General features: G+C 39.6%; 1 protein-coding gene across 1 annotated transcript; it reads left to right on the forward strand.

The window, feature by feature from the left end:
* Positions 1 to 586: 586 nt before the first annotated feature.
* LOC115972180 (uncharacterized protein At4g22758-like) lies at positions 587 to 2,628 on the forward strand. The gene is made up of 2 exons (XM_031092362.1): positions 587 to 1,150; positions 2,429 to 2,628. Exons 1-2 carry the CDS (start codon positions 733 to 735, stop codon positions 2,584 to 2,586), a joined length of 576 nt encoding a protein of 191 aa, XP_030948222.1. The 5' UTR covers positions 587 to 732; the 3' UTR covers positions 2,587 to 2,628.
* Positions 2,629 to 18,360: the final 15,732 nt, after the last annotated feature.

Genomic DNA, 18,360 nt, shown 5'->3' on the forward strand with positions numbered 1-18,360 from the left:
TTCCTTTATTGATGTAAGTTTTTTTCATATTAGGGGACATGGTAATTTTATTGCACATAATATTGATAGATTTTGGCTTAATTTTCTTTATAAAAGTTACAACATTCTTCTCGAAAGAGGATAAAAAAAAAGTCCAAGCACCTGAAAAATACACTCAATTATTGCATCTCATTTTACCTCAAAGGTCCAATAATTTCACTAAAAATATATAATATCTCATTGTGACAACTAAAAAAATGTTTATTTGACAAATAAAGCTGTCAAGTATTTCTCATACAAATTTCCAATAAAAATATCCAAATGACCGTTGCTTCAACAATTGATTTACCCCATAAAAAAAAAAAAAAAAAAAAAAAAAATTGTGTCCTATTGTAAATTGTAGTACTATTTATGACGCTCTCTCATTTTGTTTCAGGAATTAAATTATAGTTTTTTTTTTAAATAGGAATTAAATTATAGTTATTATCAATCAAATCTAGTCACGTGATTTGATATTTATGTAAATAAGCAAAGCATTGAAGGGCTGTCTGAAGCATGTCAGTTTCTAGGAAACTTCGTGCCTTCTCTTTAAAACTAAAACCTTTCACTTCACCTACATTTCTCGAACGCTGTCTCTGTTTTTTCAACTCTTCCTTAATAAACAAACAAACACTGCACCAAACACACACACAACACAACACATATTCTTCAAATTCAAACCTCTATTCGATTCGAATCCCTATATTTATCTCCATGAATCCACGTTCTCTAACGTTTAACCGGCGATCCTGCGACGGCGCCGTCAGAGTTCCTTCGTCGTCGAACTCCTCCTCCTCCTCCTCCTACTACAGGTCCATGCAGACCTTCCCGCCGGAGAGGCACACCGACCTCGTTCGCAGCAGAGGAGGCCTAATCACTGTCCCCAGAAGAATTTCTCCGGCACCGGAGACTGGTGGTGGGTCACAATCTCCTAGGCTGACGAAGTTGCTGCTAAACGTGACGATCGAGAGGAGCTTGGGGCCGATACATGTGGTAATATCGCCGGAGAACAAGGTCCGGGATTTGACGAAGACGGCGCTTGAGATTTACGCGAGGGAGAAGAGGAGGCCTTTGCTGCCGGAGACTGATCCACACTGTTTCGAGCTTCACTACTCCCAGTTCAGCTTGGAGAGTGAGTTTTTCAACTTTTCACTTTATAGTTTATACCTCGTGCGAGTGTGTAACAAAAATGTGCTGTTAATGTTGTTATAATAACATTATTTGTATGTTTTTAAGATATGTGTAAGTAAAAAAAAAAAATATAAAAATATATGTAATATTGTTTATAAAGAAAAAATTGTGGTTTAAAATACACTATTAAACACCCCTAGTTTCTTTGTTCTGATTCTGAATTCAACTTTATAACACGTATAATATAGTTTCAATCTGCACCATCCACGCAGCTCAACAATAATAATTGCAATCAACTTTTACTTCGAGACTCGTAGTGGCCAGTGGGCCATTTTTTGGAGAATTATCTCGAATTTGCATGAAACCCCCTCTGTTGTTTTTGGATTTACTGTGTTGTGTGTCGGTTTTCTTTTGTCTATCAAACGATATGGCATCTCGGAAATTAAACAAAATCTTATCTGCGAAATGAAGTTTTTACACCTAAAATGAGAAAGAGACGATTGCATTGCTTCACAGCAATACAAAAGAAGCAGAACCTTTCTCTAATCATTAAGTTATGGCCGTTTGGATAAAGATTTTTAGTATTATTGTTTAAGTGTTGTGAAAATATTTATGAATTAAAAATATTGTAAAAATATGTGTTTTTTTTGTTTAAATACCAAAAAATTTTGTTTAAACAACCTATTAAATATACCATTTTAATGTTATATATATATATATTAATCTACTGTCCTTTTTTTGTTTTGGTTGCCTTTTGGGCCTCTAGAATGGAGCTTTCTTAACTGGGAACTGTAGATTTATATTTTGGTGGGGTTGGAGTGTAGAAAGAATTTTTCGGATTTTTTTTTTCCGTCTTTTTCCTTTTACTTTAGTCTTTTGTTCGCAATTTTCTACACCCCAAGTTTTTTTATTCTTTCTTTTCTTTATGAACTTTTTTCATATTGGATCTGGACTTGCAAATAGTAATTTTAGAGTGGCGTTGATGCCTAATTTGTGATGATTTTAAATATATACTGTTTTGAGTTATATATATTAATTATATTAACATCAGTGAGTAACGCAAAACCTGGGGTCGTCCCTTTGTGTGAAACTATTGACACAGTGATTAACGTCATTTTAGAGTGGCATTATTGTTCCTTTTATTCACTTGAGTGTTCGAAAATTTTGGAAAAGTGCCTATATATTAACAGAGCTTGTCTTCTTATCTTAATTATGCCACTATACATGTTCATTTTTTATCAATAAATTAACATGGACCGGCTTTGTGTGGATGGTGCAGGTTTGAAGCCGGAGGAGAAGTTGATAAACTTGGGTTCTAGGAATTTCTTTTTGTGCTATAGGCCTTCTACCTCTACGGGTTCATCTTGCTCTAAGGAAGCAAAGAAGGCAATTAACACTGCATTTCCACTAACAAAGCTAATGGATTTCTTGTTGTAGATCTAAGATTTTTGAGTTAATTAATGATAGCATGTGTATATAGATCTATGCTTCTTAATTTGTAGCGTAATTAGCTTTAATTTTTGTATTACCTATCCTATAATATTAGTTTTTAACCAGTTCCAAGTTTTCAACCAAGAAAGGAAAAACCTTTCCGTTGCTTTGTCTAACATTTTTCCTGCACGTGAAATTTAATTAAGTTCGATCGGATTCGTAAACCCAATTGTGGGGGGCACATGTTGAATACTCGATCAGTTCCATCTCGATTGAATTTAGTAGCATAACGTACTGCTTAAATTCACACTATTCATTTCAGGGTTGGCAAACTTTGTTAGCCGAAAGTCGGTAGCCACTAGAACTCGCAATTGCGAACTGAATTCACTTTTTAAGTGTAGTGGGCCGATTCTGCATGGGCTGGTGACATATCAAGCTGACACGCAAAATGTGTATAGCATATATGACCTAATTTAGCACCCAACTTCAGTCATGGATGGCAACGTATGGTTTACATGAGTAGGGGGACAAAATGGGCTTATGCCCTTTTCAAGAAAATTAATTAGTCTTTTACCCTTCTTCCCAAACTAAATAAGAAAATGCCCCTCTTTTGAAACTTCACTTTCTCAAAATCGAGTTAAAAAAAAATTCTAGAGCCCTATAGTGACGTTTTTGTAAACCTATAGTGACGTTTTAAAAACCTATAGTGACGTTTTATAACTTGATATCCATGAAATCGAGTTATAGACAATTTTTAAAATTGCCTATAACTCGATTTCATGGATATCAAGTTACAAAACGCCACTATAGGTCCTTAAAAACGTCACTATAGGTCCTTGAAAACGTCACTATAGGGCTTAACTCGATTTTGAAAAAGTCGAGTTTCAAAAGAGGGGCATTTCTCTATTTAGTTTGGGAAGAAGGGCAAAAGGCTAATTAATTTGCCTGAAAAGGGCAGAAGCCCATTTTGTCCTAAGTAGGGTTAGGACAGATAGCATGACCTAATTTAGCACTCAACTTCAGTCATGGATAGCAACATATGGTTTACATGAGTAGGGTTAGGTCAAATTTACGGATTTCCTATCCAGCTCAACTCACACATGGGTCAAGAATTTACGGATTTCCAATCCAGCTCAACTAACACGAATCGGTGGATTGTGTTTATATGTTTTATGAGTTTGGTTGAATTGGTGAATTATATTTATATGTTTCATGTCTTATAAAAAAATTGGGTTTCATTAATCATTTAAGCACTTTTTTAAATAATAAATTATTTTAATTTATATAATATGCTTAAATTATATTCTAAATTTTCAAATAATCATATATGGCATATAATTAATATTAAATATGTAAATTTGATAAATCTTATCCTATTTTCTATTATTTCATTTGAATTTTCTCATATTTTGTGTAAAAAGAAAGCATATAAACCTATTCTAGCTAGATGACATGTACGTTAATGATGTAACATGTGCAAAGAAAGCATTTTATTTTTGGTTATTTATTTATTTTTAATTTTATGTGATGCAAAATCAAACAAATATGCTGGAATTTTATGAAGTAACGCATGAATTGAATAAGTAATTTTTTTTTTTTTTGAAAGCGAATAAGGAAATTTTTTTTTTTCAACTTCAAGATTTCAATGAAAAAGACATATCTTGTCAATCATTTAAGTTCAAAAGCCTCATGAAATTAGACAAACCTTAATATACATATGAAAATATGATGCATGAAACATATGAATCGTGTGATGATGAACATGTTATCATGGCACGGATCTAAATCAAGTTCATAAAAGAATTCTAGCCCACTCAAATCTAATCCTGAAAGCATATGCTACCTAAATGTTACGTACACTCATCTTGATAAGCTTTAGTGGCGAATCCTCAAACCTTGAACGTGCCGGATTTCATGAACATATATGAACTTTGATAATCATGCTGCTTCCTTCCTCCAATTGGATTTCCTTAGTAACCAAACTCCTTTCTCTTTCTAAATTCATGAACTCTCTTCCTATGAATTTTAATGGAGTAGATGTGTGGTTTGGTTGGATGCTTCCATCTGTTGACAAAGATTATTGGTTGATCTACCAAGAAAAGGACTTGAAACTCGTGTCAATGATGTGATCTATGGATTCTTAAGGGAATTAAGTCGTGTCCATGGTGTTTCTTATCGATGGATGTACAAACATGGTGATGAGAATTCGTGGGTTTTCGTTAGGGGTGGCAAATGGGTGGGTTTGGGCTGGACATAATTGGATTGGGCATATAAAACCCATTTACCCATTTAAATCCCATTTAACTAATTGCTTCTAACCCAAGTCCAACCCAACCCAATTATTATGGGTAAACCCCAACCCACCCAATTACCCAATTATCAAAATTATCAAAATGCCACTAAAGTGAAAATGACCAAAGTACTCTAAAATCTTCAAAAATGACCAAAATACCCCTAAAACCCAAAAATGACCAAAATACCCCCTAAAACCCAAAAAATGACCAAAATACCCCAAAAACCTAAAAATGACCAAAACACCCCAAAAACCTGAAAATGACCAAAATACCCCAGAAACCCAAAAAATGACCAAAATATCCCCGAAACCCAAAAAATGACCAAAATACTCCTGAAACCCAAAAAATGACCAAAATACTCCTGAAACCCAAAAAACTACCAAAATACCCCCGAAACCTAAAAATACCCCCAAAACACAAAAAATGAACAAAATACTCCCGAAACCAAAAAAATGACCAAAATACCCCCAAAACCCAAAAAATTACCAAAATACCCCCAAACTCAAAAAATGACCAAAATACCCCCGAAACCCAAAAAATTACCAAAATACACCCGAACCCCAAAAAATGACCAACGTACCCCCAAAACCTAAAAATTACCAAAATACCCCCCAAAACCTAAAAAAAGACCAAAATACACCCAAAACCCAAAAAACTATCAAAATACCCCCGAAACCCAAAAAATGACCGAAATAACCCCGAAACCAAAATACCCAAAATATGACCAAAATACCCTAAAAACCTTAAAATGACCAAAATACCCCTAAAACCTAAAAATTACCAAAATAATCACAAAACCTACAAAATGACCAAATACCCCCACGAATCCAAAAAAATGACCAAAATACCCCTGAAACCTAAAAATTACCAAAATACCCCCAAAACCCATAAAATGACCAAAATTCATTCGAAACCAAAAAATTACCAAAATACCCCCGAAACCTAAAAAATTACCAAAATAATGTCGAAACCTAAAAATGACCAAAATACCCCCGAAACCTTAAAAATGGCCAAAATAACCCCGAAGCCAAAAAATTGACGAAAATAACCTAGAAACCAAAAAATGATCAAAATACCATTGAAATCTAAAACATGATCGAAATACCCTCGAAACCCAAAAATTAACTGAAATACCCCTTGAAACCTAAAAAATGACCAAAGTACCCCTGAAACCTAAATATGACCAAAATAACCCCTAAACCTTAAAATGACCAAAATATCCTCGAAATATAAAAAATGACCAAAATACCCCGAAACCTATAAAATGACAAAAATGCCCCTTAAACCTATAAGTCGATAAAAATACACCCTAAATCTAAAAAAATTACCCAAATCCCTCCTAAAACTAAAAAGTGACCAAAATGCTCCCTAAACATAAAAAATGACCAAAATACCCCCTAAACCTAAAAATGACTAAGATAGCTCGGAAACCTAAAGAATGATTGAAATATCCCCAAAACCTAAAAATTTATTAAACGACCTCCAAAACCTAGAAAATTACAAAAAATGGCCCCAAAATCTAAAAGTTAACGAAACACCCCTTAAACCTAAAAAATTAGTGACATTCCCTCAAAACCTACAAAATGACTGAAATACACTTAGAACCTTTAATTTAACGAAAATACCCTCGAAACATCCAAAAACAAACTTAAAAGGGTGTTTTTGTCATTTTTTTACGTTTTGGAGATATTTTGGTCATTTTTTAGGTTTTGGGGTTATTTTGGTCATTTTTTAGGCTTTGGGGATATTTTGCCCCTTTTTTTTGGTTTTAGAGGGATTTCGGTAATTTTTAGGTTTTGGGGGTATTTCAGTCATTTTTAGGTTTTAGGGGTATTTTGGTCATTTTTTGGATTTCAGGCGTATTTTGTTAATTTTTAGGTTTCGGGGGTATTTTGGTAACTTTTTGGGTGTCAGGGGTATTTTGGTCATTTTTTGGATTTCAGGGATATTTTGGTAATTTTTAGGTGTCGGGGTATTTTGGTCATTTTTTGGGGTTTCAGGGGTATTTTGGTTATTTTTTGGGTTTTGGGGGTATTTTGGTAATTTTTAGATTTTGGGGGGCATTTTGGTCATTTTTTGGGTTAGGGGGGCATTTTGGTCATTTTTTGGGTTAGGGGGGCATTTTGGTCATTTTGTAGGTTTTGGAGTTATTTTGGTAATTTTTAGGTTTTGGGGGTATTTTGGTAATTTTTAGGTTTCGAGGGTATTTTGGTCATTTTTTGGGGTTCGAAGGTATTTTGGTCATTTTTTGGGTTTTGGGGGGTATTTTGGTCATTTTTTGGTTTTGGAGGTATTTTGGTAATTTTTAGGTTTTGGGGGGTATTTTGGTCATTTTTATGGTTTTGGGGGTATTTTGGTCATTTTTAGGTTTTGAGAGTATTTTGGTCTTTTTTTTGGGTTTTGGGGGATATTTTGGTCATTTTATGGTTTTTAGGGTATTTTGGTCATTTTTTGGGTATTTTGGTTTCGGGGGTATTTCGGTCATTTTTTGGGTTTAGGTGTTATTTTGGTTATTTTTTAGGTTGAGGGGGTATTTTGGTAATTTTTGTGGTTTTGGGGCATTTTAGAGTTGGGTGATTTGTAGAAATGATAGTTGGATCATAATTGGGTTAATACCCATTTAACCCAATTAATAATTAGGTGGGTTTGGGTCTAATTTAAGTGGGTGGGTTTGGGTGGAGAAATGGGTTTGGGTTGATTTTGCCACCCCTAGTTTTGGTAGTAGTAAGGTTCTTAAGTACGAGAACTCTAAACTATGCTTAGGTAGATTAATTATGAACCTCCTTCGCTTTAGTTGCCTCCCCCTCTTTACAAAGAAGTGTTTTTAGGGCTTAGGGTTGTGCTTTTAGAGATCAAATCTTGCTTTTTTTCTCCCATGTACAAAATTGGAAAAAATTAGAAACAAAATAGAGCTAAAATTAAAAACCTTGGAACTAGAATGTTGTTGATACCCATTTTTGCAAATTTGCATCCAAAAGCCCATAAGGAGAAAAGCTCAAAAAAGCCCCCCAAGAGATGAGATAAGAGTATGAGCAAAGAGATAGTAATTGGGCTATATTCTAAAAGCCTAAAGTGAAAAGAATGCACAAATAAAGTCTAAGTGATGGCCTAAAAAAGAAGAGTAATTTGAGAATGAAAAATAAAGCCCAAAGGTAGGCCCATGGACCCCTTTTGGGAGAAGAGTAATAGGAGGCCCTTCTTGAAGAGTAATGTTGAGAATAAAAATGAGTAATAAGAGGCCCTTCTTGAGGAGTAAAATGAGTATTAGAAAACCCAAAAGTAGAGAAACAAAATAGAGCCCAATAAGTGAGGCCCAACAAAATAAATGAAGAGAAAAGAAAGTAAAAGGGTTAGCAAGACCAACCTGATGTAGTGAATAAATGAAGATAAAAGAAAGCAAATGGGTTCGGCAAGCCTAACCCAATATATGGTAGAAAGCCCATAACGCCCTTGTGTAAGGGGATAATGATGAATTCCAATTCTGCAGAAGTAAAGCAAGGTGAAACTGTACAAAACCACCGCGGTAGGAAACACACAAAGAAACAAGACAAAGCCATAGTGGCATGAAGTGCATGAAGAAGCAAGTCAAAATCAAAAGTGGTAGAAAACGCGTGAAGAGGAAACAACACAAAATCAAAAGCCACATAAAATGCATGAAGAGGAAGAAGCCAAAGATTGGGAAGTGGAGTAGCTGGAGCCCCATCGACCTACAACCTAGCCAATGCAAGTGAGGCATGACCCATGACTAAAGAGGAATAGAGGGTGTGGTTTGGTGGAGGGGGGAAAAGACCTAGTTTTGGTATCCTGCCAAAACCCCTTTTAAGAGATGCTTTTTTGGGTATGCCCACTTACCAAAATGGGTAGGAAATTGGTGGGAACTATCTGATGCATATTAGGAAGTGAGGAAATGAGAGATTTACGAGGGTTTGTCGTTAAGAGAAAGAGAGAAATAGTGGTATTGTGGCTGGATTGGCTTTTGCCCAAAAGTGGAAAGAAGTTCGTCGCTAAGTAAGTAGTAGGACCACTTCTAGTGGCCAGAAGGTAGTGGAGTGAATCCACCTATACACGACCAGAACGATACGTTATGGGTATTGGTTGAACGCTTGCAGCAGATAAAATGGTTGATGAAAGTAAGGGAAGAAAAGGGAAATCACCTAAGATTGATCTTGGGTACAGAAGGAACAATATCTATGAATATGGGAACAACACAACAACAATCATCAGACAACAGAGAACAAGAAGAATACAGTAACCCAGAGAATCAGAATAATGAGTTGAAAGTGAAAGAAGAGAGAAAGAGGACAAGAAAGGGGGATGTAAAAGAGAATAGAGAGTGAAGAAAGTAGAGTATACACGATAGACCTAACATGCATCACTAGACAAATTTTTCTCTCCTTCATACAAAACCATACTCTCTATTATCTCAATCAAGAGGATAGCTATTCTAACCCATTCTCCAAACTACATAACTTTATGGCCTTGTAAAATAAGGTTAAAGTAAGTTGGAGTTTGGACTCTTTTTAGTATATATCCTGCGGAAAAAATTTTTACTTTTGTTATTCTGTTTGCTGTTATTATTATTTATTTCTGCTGCCAACATTCTCAATCTAAGAGTTATTTTGATAATACTATATACATATACATACATACATACATACATACATATATATATATATATATATACTTCTCTTTGTTTGGAGTGTTTGGTCTTGTGTGCAGATTAGTTCCAAGGGAATCCCGCGAAGAGAGCCAGGCCCAACTTCCTTACCCTATATAGAAAGCCTTAGCCCGATAACTCAAAAAGGCACTCACAAATGTCAATCTACACTCTAATAATTACTAAAGTTTTGATTAGGTCTACTATTGATAGGTAGAAATTCTTGAAGTAAAGCTAACGAACTTGTGGTGGCTGACGACTTTGCTTACATGCCAGTAAATGACTCTAAGAAACTGACGATCCATCTCAAAGACTGACGAGCACACCTAACAGTCGTTAATGTATGGAATAGAAACGATCAGAAGGCATTGACAGACAGCGAGGCTGACGGGTTCAGCATAACTTGGTCTACACGTATAAGTATTTAAGAAATATCTTGCGCCCCACACCTAACCCTAATCAAGAAGACTCCTACAAGAAAAGGATTCCGCAAGATACACGAAATAAAGAGTTTCTTTCCTACAAGAAAACATCTTCTTAATCAAGGTACGGATGTCAACCCTACACTACTATAAAAACCCTAAGACCCTTACAAACCAAGGTATGTATAATTCATTCCAGTTCTGGCACTTTAGAGTTGTGAGAAGTTTTCTAACTTGACCTTCGGAGGGTCTTTGGTCGGCGTCACACCAATGCTCTCTGTTAGGTCTTCTCTTTTTGTTGTACAGGTACTGTTGCGAACGTGTAAGGGCTGTGTGGCTCATTGGTGATTTTTCGGCATCATCAATTGGCGCCATCTATGGGAAATGGTGATCAAGAGATAAGCCATATTCACCACTTCTCGGACAAAAAGTTGCATGGCACTTACTCGTTTGATGGCAACAACCACCAACAATCAGAGCGATGAACTGCGACCCACTACCCTGGAAAGGCAAATCCAAACCCTCACAGCAGCAATGGAACACCTTACCAAGCAGAATCATGACCTAGAGGAACAACTGCGCCAGAAGAATGCAGCGATGGATACCCAAGAGGAAGACCAAGAAGGCACTAGTGCTTAGAGAAGGAATCAAGAATGACCGGAAGGTATCAACGCCCCGAGCGGCCAGAACGATAGGACACGAGTTGCCCATTCGTCACAGATACGGTTCCACCTCACGTAGCTGTCGAGATGCAAATGATAAAGAAATGGATGGACTTTATGATGAATGCCCTTAGAGGACAGGTGTCTAGCGACTTCAACGACTTGGTCCATTGAACTGATTCGCCATTCACAGCGCCCGTCACCTCATTCCTCTTCCGCTAAAGTTTCGTATGCCGCAAGTGGAAACTTACGATGAATCCAAGGATCCCTTGGATCACTTGGAGTCTTTTAAGACCTTGATGCACCTTCAAAGAGTGCCAGACGAGATCATGTGCAGAGCCTTCCCCACCACACTGAAAGGACCCGCAAGGATCTGGTTCAGCAGGCTAACACCCAACTCCATTGGTATCTTCAAGGAGTTAAACACCCAGTTCGCCTTGCACTTCATCGGGGGGCACAGGTATAAGAAGTCCACTGCATGCTTGATGAATATTAAGCAACGGGAGAACAAGACGCTGAGATCTTACATAACCCATTTTAAAAAGGAGGCCCTCTCAATCGACGAAGCGAATGACAAGATACTTATGGTGGCATTCACTAATGGACTGTGAAAGGGTAAGTTCCTATTTTCACTGTATAAGAACGACCCGAAAACTATGTCAGATGTGCTTTACAGGGTAACCAAATACATGAATGCGGAAGATGCACTACTAGCCCAGGAAGACGTGCGGCCGGACAGGGGGTGGAAGATGGTACGAACCAGAGAATGGTGAGAGGATAGACGCTCCAAGCCCCGTGCATGGAAGTTCACAAGTTTCACCCCGCTAACTACCTCGATCGACCAGATTTTGATGTAAATTAAGGACGAAGGAGCCTTGACTTTTCCCGGCAAGCTGAAGGGGGATCCTAATAAGAGGTTTAGAGACAAGTACTACTGCTTCCATCGTGATCACGGCCATGACACAACTGACTGCTACGACTTAAAGCAATAAATTGAAGCCCTCCTCAGGCAAGGAAAGCTGCAGAAGTTCGTCAGTAAGGAGAGGACGGATCCACCCCAAGAGCAGGCTCTTCAATGAGAAAACGAGTGTCTTAGGCCGCCCATAAGAGACATAAGAATGATTGTAGGGGGCACAAAGGCTGCCAGGTCGTCCAAAAAGGCCCGTAAGACTTACTTGAGGATGGTCTATAACGTTTAATTGATAGGTTCTGTGCCAAAGATTCCACGGATTGACAACCTCATCATCGAATTCTAGGAAGAAGATGTCTGACGTCTTCACCACCCGCACGACGATGCACTTGTTGTTAGCATACGAGTAGGAGATTACAACATGCACCGGGCTTTAGTTGACAATGATAGTTCAACTGACATCCTTTACTACCCAGCATTCCAACAAATGAGGACTGATAGAGAGTGACTAGTTCCGACGAATGCTCTGCTCGTTGGTTTTGGAGGAATAAGGGTATACCCCCTTGGCACAGTCACATTATTCGTAACGGTGGGCTACTACCCCTAGTAGATCACTAGGGACGTAACATTCCTTGTGGTCGACTACTCATCTGCCTACAATGCCATCTTGGGATAGCCTACCCTCAATTCATGGAAGACCGTAATCTCAACCTACCATTTAATGATCAAATTTCCCACCGATTATAGAGTAGGGGAGCTGCACGAGAATTAAGTAGTCACACGCGAATGCTACATAACTATGATGGAGATGGATGACCACCGCTAGGCCATGAACATAGAGGAGCACCGAACAATGACAGAGCCCGTTGAAAAGCTTGAAAAGATACTCCTCGACGACTCCAAGCCTGATCGAAAGACCAGGATTGGTACTCTAGCCAACTCGATGATCCACCAAGTACTTACAACTTTTCTCAAAGGTAACCGAAATGTATTCGCTTGGAGTCATGAAGACATGCTAGGAATTGACCCTTCGATCATGGTACACAGGCTAAATGTATTGTCCTCTTTTCCACCCGTCCGTCAGAAGAAGCAAGTATTCACTCCAGAATGGGACCAGGCTATAACAGAAGAAGTTCACAAGCTATAAGAGGTGAACTTCATCAGAGAAGTTTATTACCCTAACTGGTTGGCAAACGTGGTAATGGTCAAGAAAGCCAGCGGGAAATGAAGGATGTGCACAGACTTCACCGACCTAAATAAGGCATACCCCAAAGATAGCTACCCCCTCCTGTGGGCCGACGTCCTAGTTGACTTTACGACCCAACACTAGTTACTAAGCTTCATGGATGCCTTTTTCGGTTATAACCAGGTCCGAATGGATGAGTTGGATCAGGAGAAGACTTCATTCATTACCAGCCAAGGCCTCTTCTGTTACAAAGTGATGTCGTTCGGCCTCAAGAACGCAAGTGCGACATATTAGAGGCTCATGAACAAGATGTTCGTGAACCAAATTGGGAGGAATGTTCAAGTCTACATCGACGACATATTGGTAAAGAGCCAAAGGGAGGAGGACCATTTGAAGAATCTTAGGGAAACATTCGACACCCTTCACTCTTACAACATGAAGCTCAATCCGAGTAAGTATGCGATTGGTGTTACGGCGGGAAAGTTCTTAGGGTTTATGGTGTCTCAAAAAGGTATTGAGGCCAACCCGGACAAGATTAGGGTCATAGTAGAGATGGGCCCCCCCAAGAATATAAAAGAAGTACAAAGTTGTCGCCCTGAACAAGTTCGTGTCAAAGGCAACGAATAAGTGTCTACCCTTCTTCTGCACGTTGAAAAAGTCTTTTAAGTGGACGGCCAAGTGTCAGCAAGCGTTTGAGGATCTAAAGGCCTACCTCCCTTCCCTATCGCTATTGAGTCCTTCACAACCAGGGGAAGAGCTCTTCCTCTATTTAGCTGTCTCCCTCATAGCCATTAGCACGACCTTAGTCAGGGAAGAAGACAAGGTTCAGAAGCCCGTGTACTACACCAGTTGAGCACTTTGTGGTGCAGAAGAAAGGTACCCGCCAATGGAGAAGCTCGCCTTCGCTTTGGTTACAGCAACCCGCAAGCTCAAACCATACTTCCAAGCCCACACTATGATCGTCCTAATCGACAAGCCCTTATGGTGGGTGATGAGCAACCCTAAAGTTGTCGGGCGATTGGCACTATGGGCGATAGAGTTGAGTGAGTTTGATATTTAGTACCGCCCACGTACCGCCATCAAGGGACAGGTCGTTACTGATTTCATAGCGAAGTTCACCAATGGGGAAGGCAAGGGGGTAAGAGAGTATCATTAGTGGAGTATACACACAGACGGATCATCCAACAGACGGGCTGGCGGAGCAGGCATTGAACTTCGTTCTCTAGAAGGGGACGAGATCGAATGCATGGTTTGCCTTGACTTCCTTACGACCAACAATGAAGCAAAGTATGAAACTCTAGTTGTGTGACTAGATCTCGTCAAAGCAACAGGAGCCGCAAGTGTGATTATTCATTGCGACTCCCAGGTCATCACAAACCAAGTAAATTGTGAATACGAGTGTAAGGGCGAGAGGATGAAGAAATACTTGGCGCAAGCAAAGAGAAGGGTGGACGACCTATAGGCCAAGATTGTTCAAATCCCCAAAGGGGAGAACGAATAAGCCGATCGTCTTGCCAAGGTCGCATTAGTAGAACACATGGTCATTCCCGACAAGGTACTCTCCTTTATTTAGCTTTCGCCATTGATAGATGTCATCGATGTGCGGGAAATAGGTTCCAAGAGCAATTGGACCACCCCTTTAATCTCCTACTTGAAAGATGGCACATTAGCTGAAGGTAAGAAGGACACCAAAAAGCTGAAGGTTCAAGTGGCACGGTTTGTCTTGATAAGGGACATATTGTACAAGAAGGGCTTATCTTGCCCATACCTAAGGTGCTTGAGCCCTGAGGAAGCAGACTATGTCATGAGAGAAGTCCACGAAGGGATCTGTGGGAACCACTTAGGGACACGATCGTTGGTACACAAACTGATTCGAGCCGAATATTACTAGCCCACTATATAGAAGGATGCCCAGAATTATGTCAAAACTTGCGACAAGTGCCAAAGGTTCAACAACGTCATTAGACAGCCGTCAGAAGAATTGGCTTCGATGACAGCCCCGTGGCCATTCACTTAATGGGGGTTAGACATCATGGGCCCATTCCCAACAGCGGTACGACAGCTGAAATTCCTTATAGCAGGCATAGACTACTTCACAAAGTGGGTAGAAGCTAAAGCCTTGGCCACCATCACAGAGAAGAACGTGCAGAGCTTCGTCTGGAGGAACATTATCTGCAGATATGAGATCCCCAGAATCCTGGCCTCAAATAACGAGAAACAATTCAACAATGACTTTTTCAGGGATTTTTGCTTATAGTTGGGGATCAAAAACCACTACTCTTCTCCCGCCCACCCTCAAACCAACGAACAGGTTGAAGTCACAAACCGATCCTTGCTTAAAATTATCAAGACTCAACTCGAGGGGGCAAAGGGTATATAACCTGAAGAGCTTTCCAAGCATACTATGGGCATACAAGACAACGGCTAGAACACCTACAGGAGAAACACTGTTTTGGCTAGCATATGAGAGTGAGGCGATTATTCCAGCGGAAGTGGGGCTCACAAGCTACAGGGTGGACAATCACAATGAAAGAAAGAACGACAAAGCAATGCATCTATAGCTTGACCTACTAGATGAAGTCAGGGCCACAGCTGAGCAGAGACTCACATGTTACCAGGACCTCATGGCTAAACACTACAACTCCCGGGTCAAACACATAGACTTCAAGGTTGGAGACCTCGTCCTAAGGAAGGTAATAGGCACTGCCAGAGACCCCACCCAAGGAAATCTTAGCCCTAACTAGGAGGGACCTTACAGAATCACGTCTTGACAAAGGAAAGGCACCTATCACCTAAAGACGCTAGACGGATAGAAGTTGCACCATCCATGGAACACCGAGCACCTCCAAAAATACTACCAGTAGAGAGGATAACATGAAGAATGACACCTTATTTTCCAGTTCATTTTAGTTAATTTTTGCTACAAATACTATTTAAGCCCAAAGGGCAGGTTTCTTCTTCTTTAAGGAACAATTTTTCTACACGTATTTATCATAATAAGAGGAGTTTATTAAGATATTTTTTGTTTACTATATGTATTTATCAAGTCCACAAGTGGACGAGTTCATGATTTAGTCCACAAATGAACAGATTTATGATTAAGTCCATAGAGTGGATGAGTTTATCCCATAAGGATGAATTAATATTATCAAGTCCACAAGTGGACGAGTTCATGATTTAGTCCACAAATGGACGAATTTATGATCAAGTCCGTAAAGTGGACGAGTTCATCTCATAAGGATGAATTCATATCCACAAGTGGACGGATCCATAATTAAGTGGACGAGTCCGCAATTAAGTCCATAAAAAGGATGAGTTCATCCCACAAGGATGACTTAATATTATCAAGTCCCCAAGTGGACGGGTTTGTGATTTAGTCCACAAGTGGACAGATCCATAATTAAGGTAAACGGATTTATAAAGTCCATAAAGAGGACGAGTTCATCCCACAAGGATGACTTAATATGGCTTGATATGATCCATAATTAGGGTAGACGGATCCAGTAGAGGATGGATTCATAACTTAGTCGATAAAGTTGACGAGTTCATCCCATAAGTCCACTAGTGGACGGATTCACGATTTAGTCCACAAGTGGACGGATCCATAATTAAGCTCATAAGTGGACGAGTTTGTATCATGAGGGTAATTTCCACAAATGGACAAATTCATCACATGAAGAGATTAAAATCCATAAAGGAACAAGTCTCTTAGCCCACAAAGTGGACGAGTTCATTATAAAGTTCATTAGCCCACAAATGGACGAGTTCGAAATGGACAGACCAAAATTATCAAGTCAAAAAGTAGATGGATTCATAAGGGCAAAGAATGAACATACACATACCAATAAGCAACACACATATTAAGAGCAATGAATTCGAAATACCATAAATAAAGTGAAGTTTTTACAAAAAAAGCCCAAAAAACAAAGGGGCATTAAATGTTGTATGGAAATTAGATCAAATTTACAATGAAAAGAAAAGAAAAAGGCTAAGTTCAAGAGGTTGGGGGGTCTTGTTGGTTTCCATCACCCTTAGGAGGAAGGTCCTAGACGTCTTGAGCATGAGGATCTTCAGCATTAGAAGGGTTGGTTGACGGGGTCAGAGGGATGATGGGTTGGTCCACGGCAGGTTGGGCGAGGATGACATTGTCATCTTTTGGAACCTTCTCTAACTCGGTGGAGTCATCAATCTCTTCAAAAATAGTGTCACCTATAGGTGTCGACGGCAAGGGATCATCCATAATGACCTTGGATAAATCCAAGTGAGGGAAGAAGGACTTAACCTACTTTAGACAATCCTCAAATCTGTCACCTTAATAATCGGCACAAGAGTCTTTAAAAGACTGTGAAGCCTTAAACTCCGCTACGGCATCAGCCTTGACCATCTCCATTTGACCTAAAAGCGTCGTCAACTCTTTTCCACCGACGCCTTAGCTTCTTGTTCTTTCTTTTTCTGACGACCCTCCTCCTCCAATTTCCCCCTCAAATCCTTCACCTCCCGATTAAGGGTACGGACAGCACCCTTATATTGTTCTTGCTCGTCGATCAGGATCTTTACACGCTTATACAGATGGGTAAATCACCACTTCTTTGGCGACGCCCCTATCCTGCAAAGCTTTCATACAAACCTGCGCCTATAAACAAAATAACCGTCAGCTATTAAGCATAAAAATGAAGAAATAGAGAAAGAAAGGAAGAAACATACCCAAGCAAGGTCAAAGAGGCTTGACGCCCCCAACTCCTTCATCCTTTGCTTAGCACAAGGGTCCACGTCCTTGTCCCTAATGATGGACTCCATCATCTCCAAGGCATAGCCCTTATGAGTGAGAAGACGGCGGTCAGGATCCTAAGTGACGGGGCCTAATGTCGTCATTAGCCCTTTGCCGGCCCCATGCTTTGGCTTGAGAGGTGACGGCTTCTTGGGAAGCTTCTATCCAGGAGTGACGGAAACCTTTTTGGATGGGTGGTCATCCTTTCCGTCACCCTTCCTCTTAGTCGCCCCCTTACCAACAGCCTTAGGGGCTGATTAGGATGCTCCCTCCTTTCCCTTGGCCTTTTCCTCCTTTTTCTTGCCCACAACAGCAGCCCTTACCTGCGCCCTCAGCCTAGCCGCCTCCATTTCTGCAAAAGGGCAAATGATGGCCTTAGACAAGCTGATGGAAAAGAAAAAAGAAAGGTTAAGGTGGATAAACTTACGACGACGGGAGTAAGCGTTAAGACGACGAGCTGCTGGTGTTGGCTCAGGACCCCCACAATAAGCGTGTAAAGTGTCGAGTGTAATGAGATCTTGACACTTCCGTTCGTCCAACGGGATTTCTGTTACCTGATGAATAAAAGCTTCTTGCTCATCTGTGATATGTGGACGAACACTAGCTGAAAGAAAAGAAGAAAAGTAGACGATGTTAGAAATTCGAAACAAATAATCTGAAAGAAGCAAACGGGATTAACCTGAATCCTTGACATAAGCCCAAGTGTTGTCAAAACCATGAGGCATCATCTCCCACTCTTCCTGACAACATACCAAATTCATCACTTTGACGAAGAAATACCTGCCCTTCCAATTCCTATTGGAATCGGGCATATCGAATACCAGCCTTAACCCTTTTTTACTTGCAGCAAAGTGGTATATTTCCTGGGACGAGACGATGTT

Source organism: Quercus lobata, chromosome 12, assembly GCF_001633185.2.
Source record: "Quercus lobata isolate SW786 chromosome 12, ValleyOak3.0 Primary Assembly, whole genome shotgun sequence".
Lineage (NCBI taxonomy): Eukaryota > Viridiplantae > Streptophyta > Magnoliopsida > Fagales > Fagaceae > Quercus > Quercus lobata.

Excerpts from the sequence above, each read along its gene's own strand:
- LOC115972180 (XM_031092362.1), top strand. The coding sequence starts at position 733 with ATGAATCCACGTTCTCTAACGTTTAACCGGCGATCCTGCGACGGCGCC. Across the intron at positions 1,151-2,428 it reads CTCCCAGTTCAGCTTGGAGA|GTTTGAAGCCGGAGGAGAAG; the intron begins GTGAGTTTTTCA and ends TGGATGGTGCAG.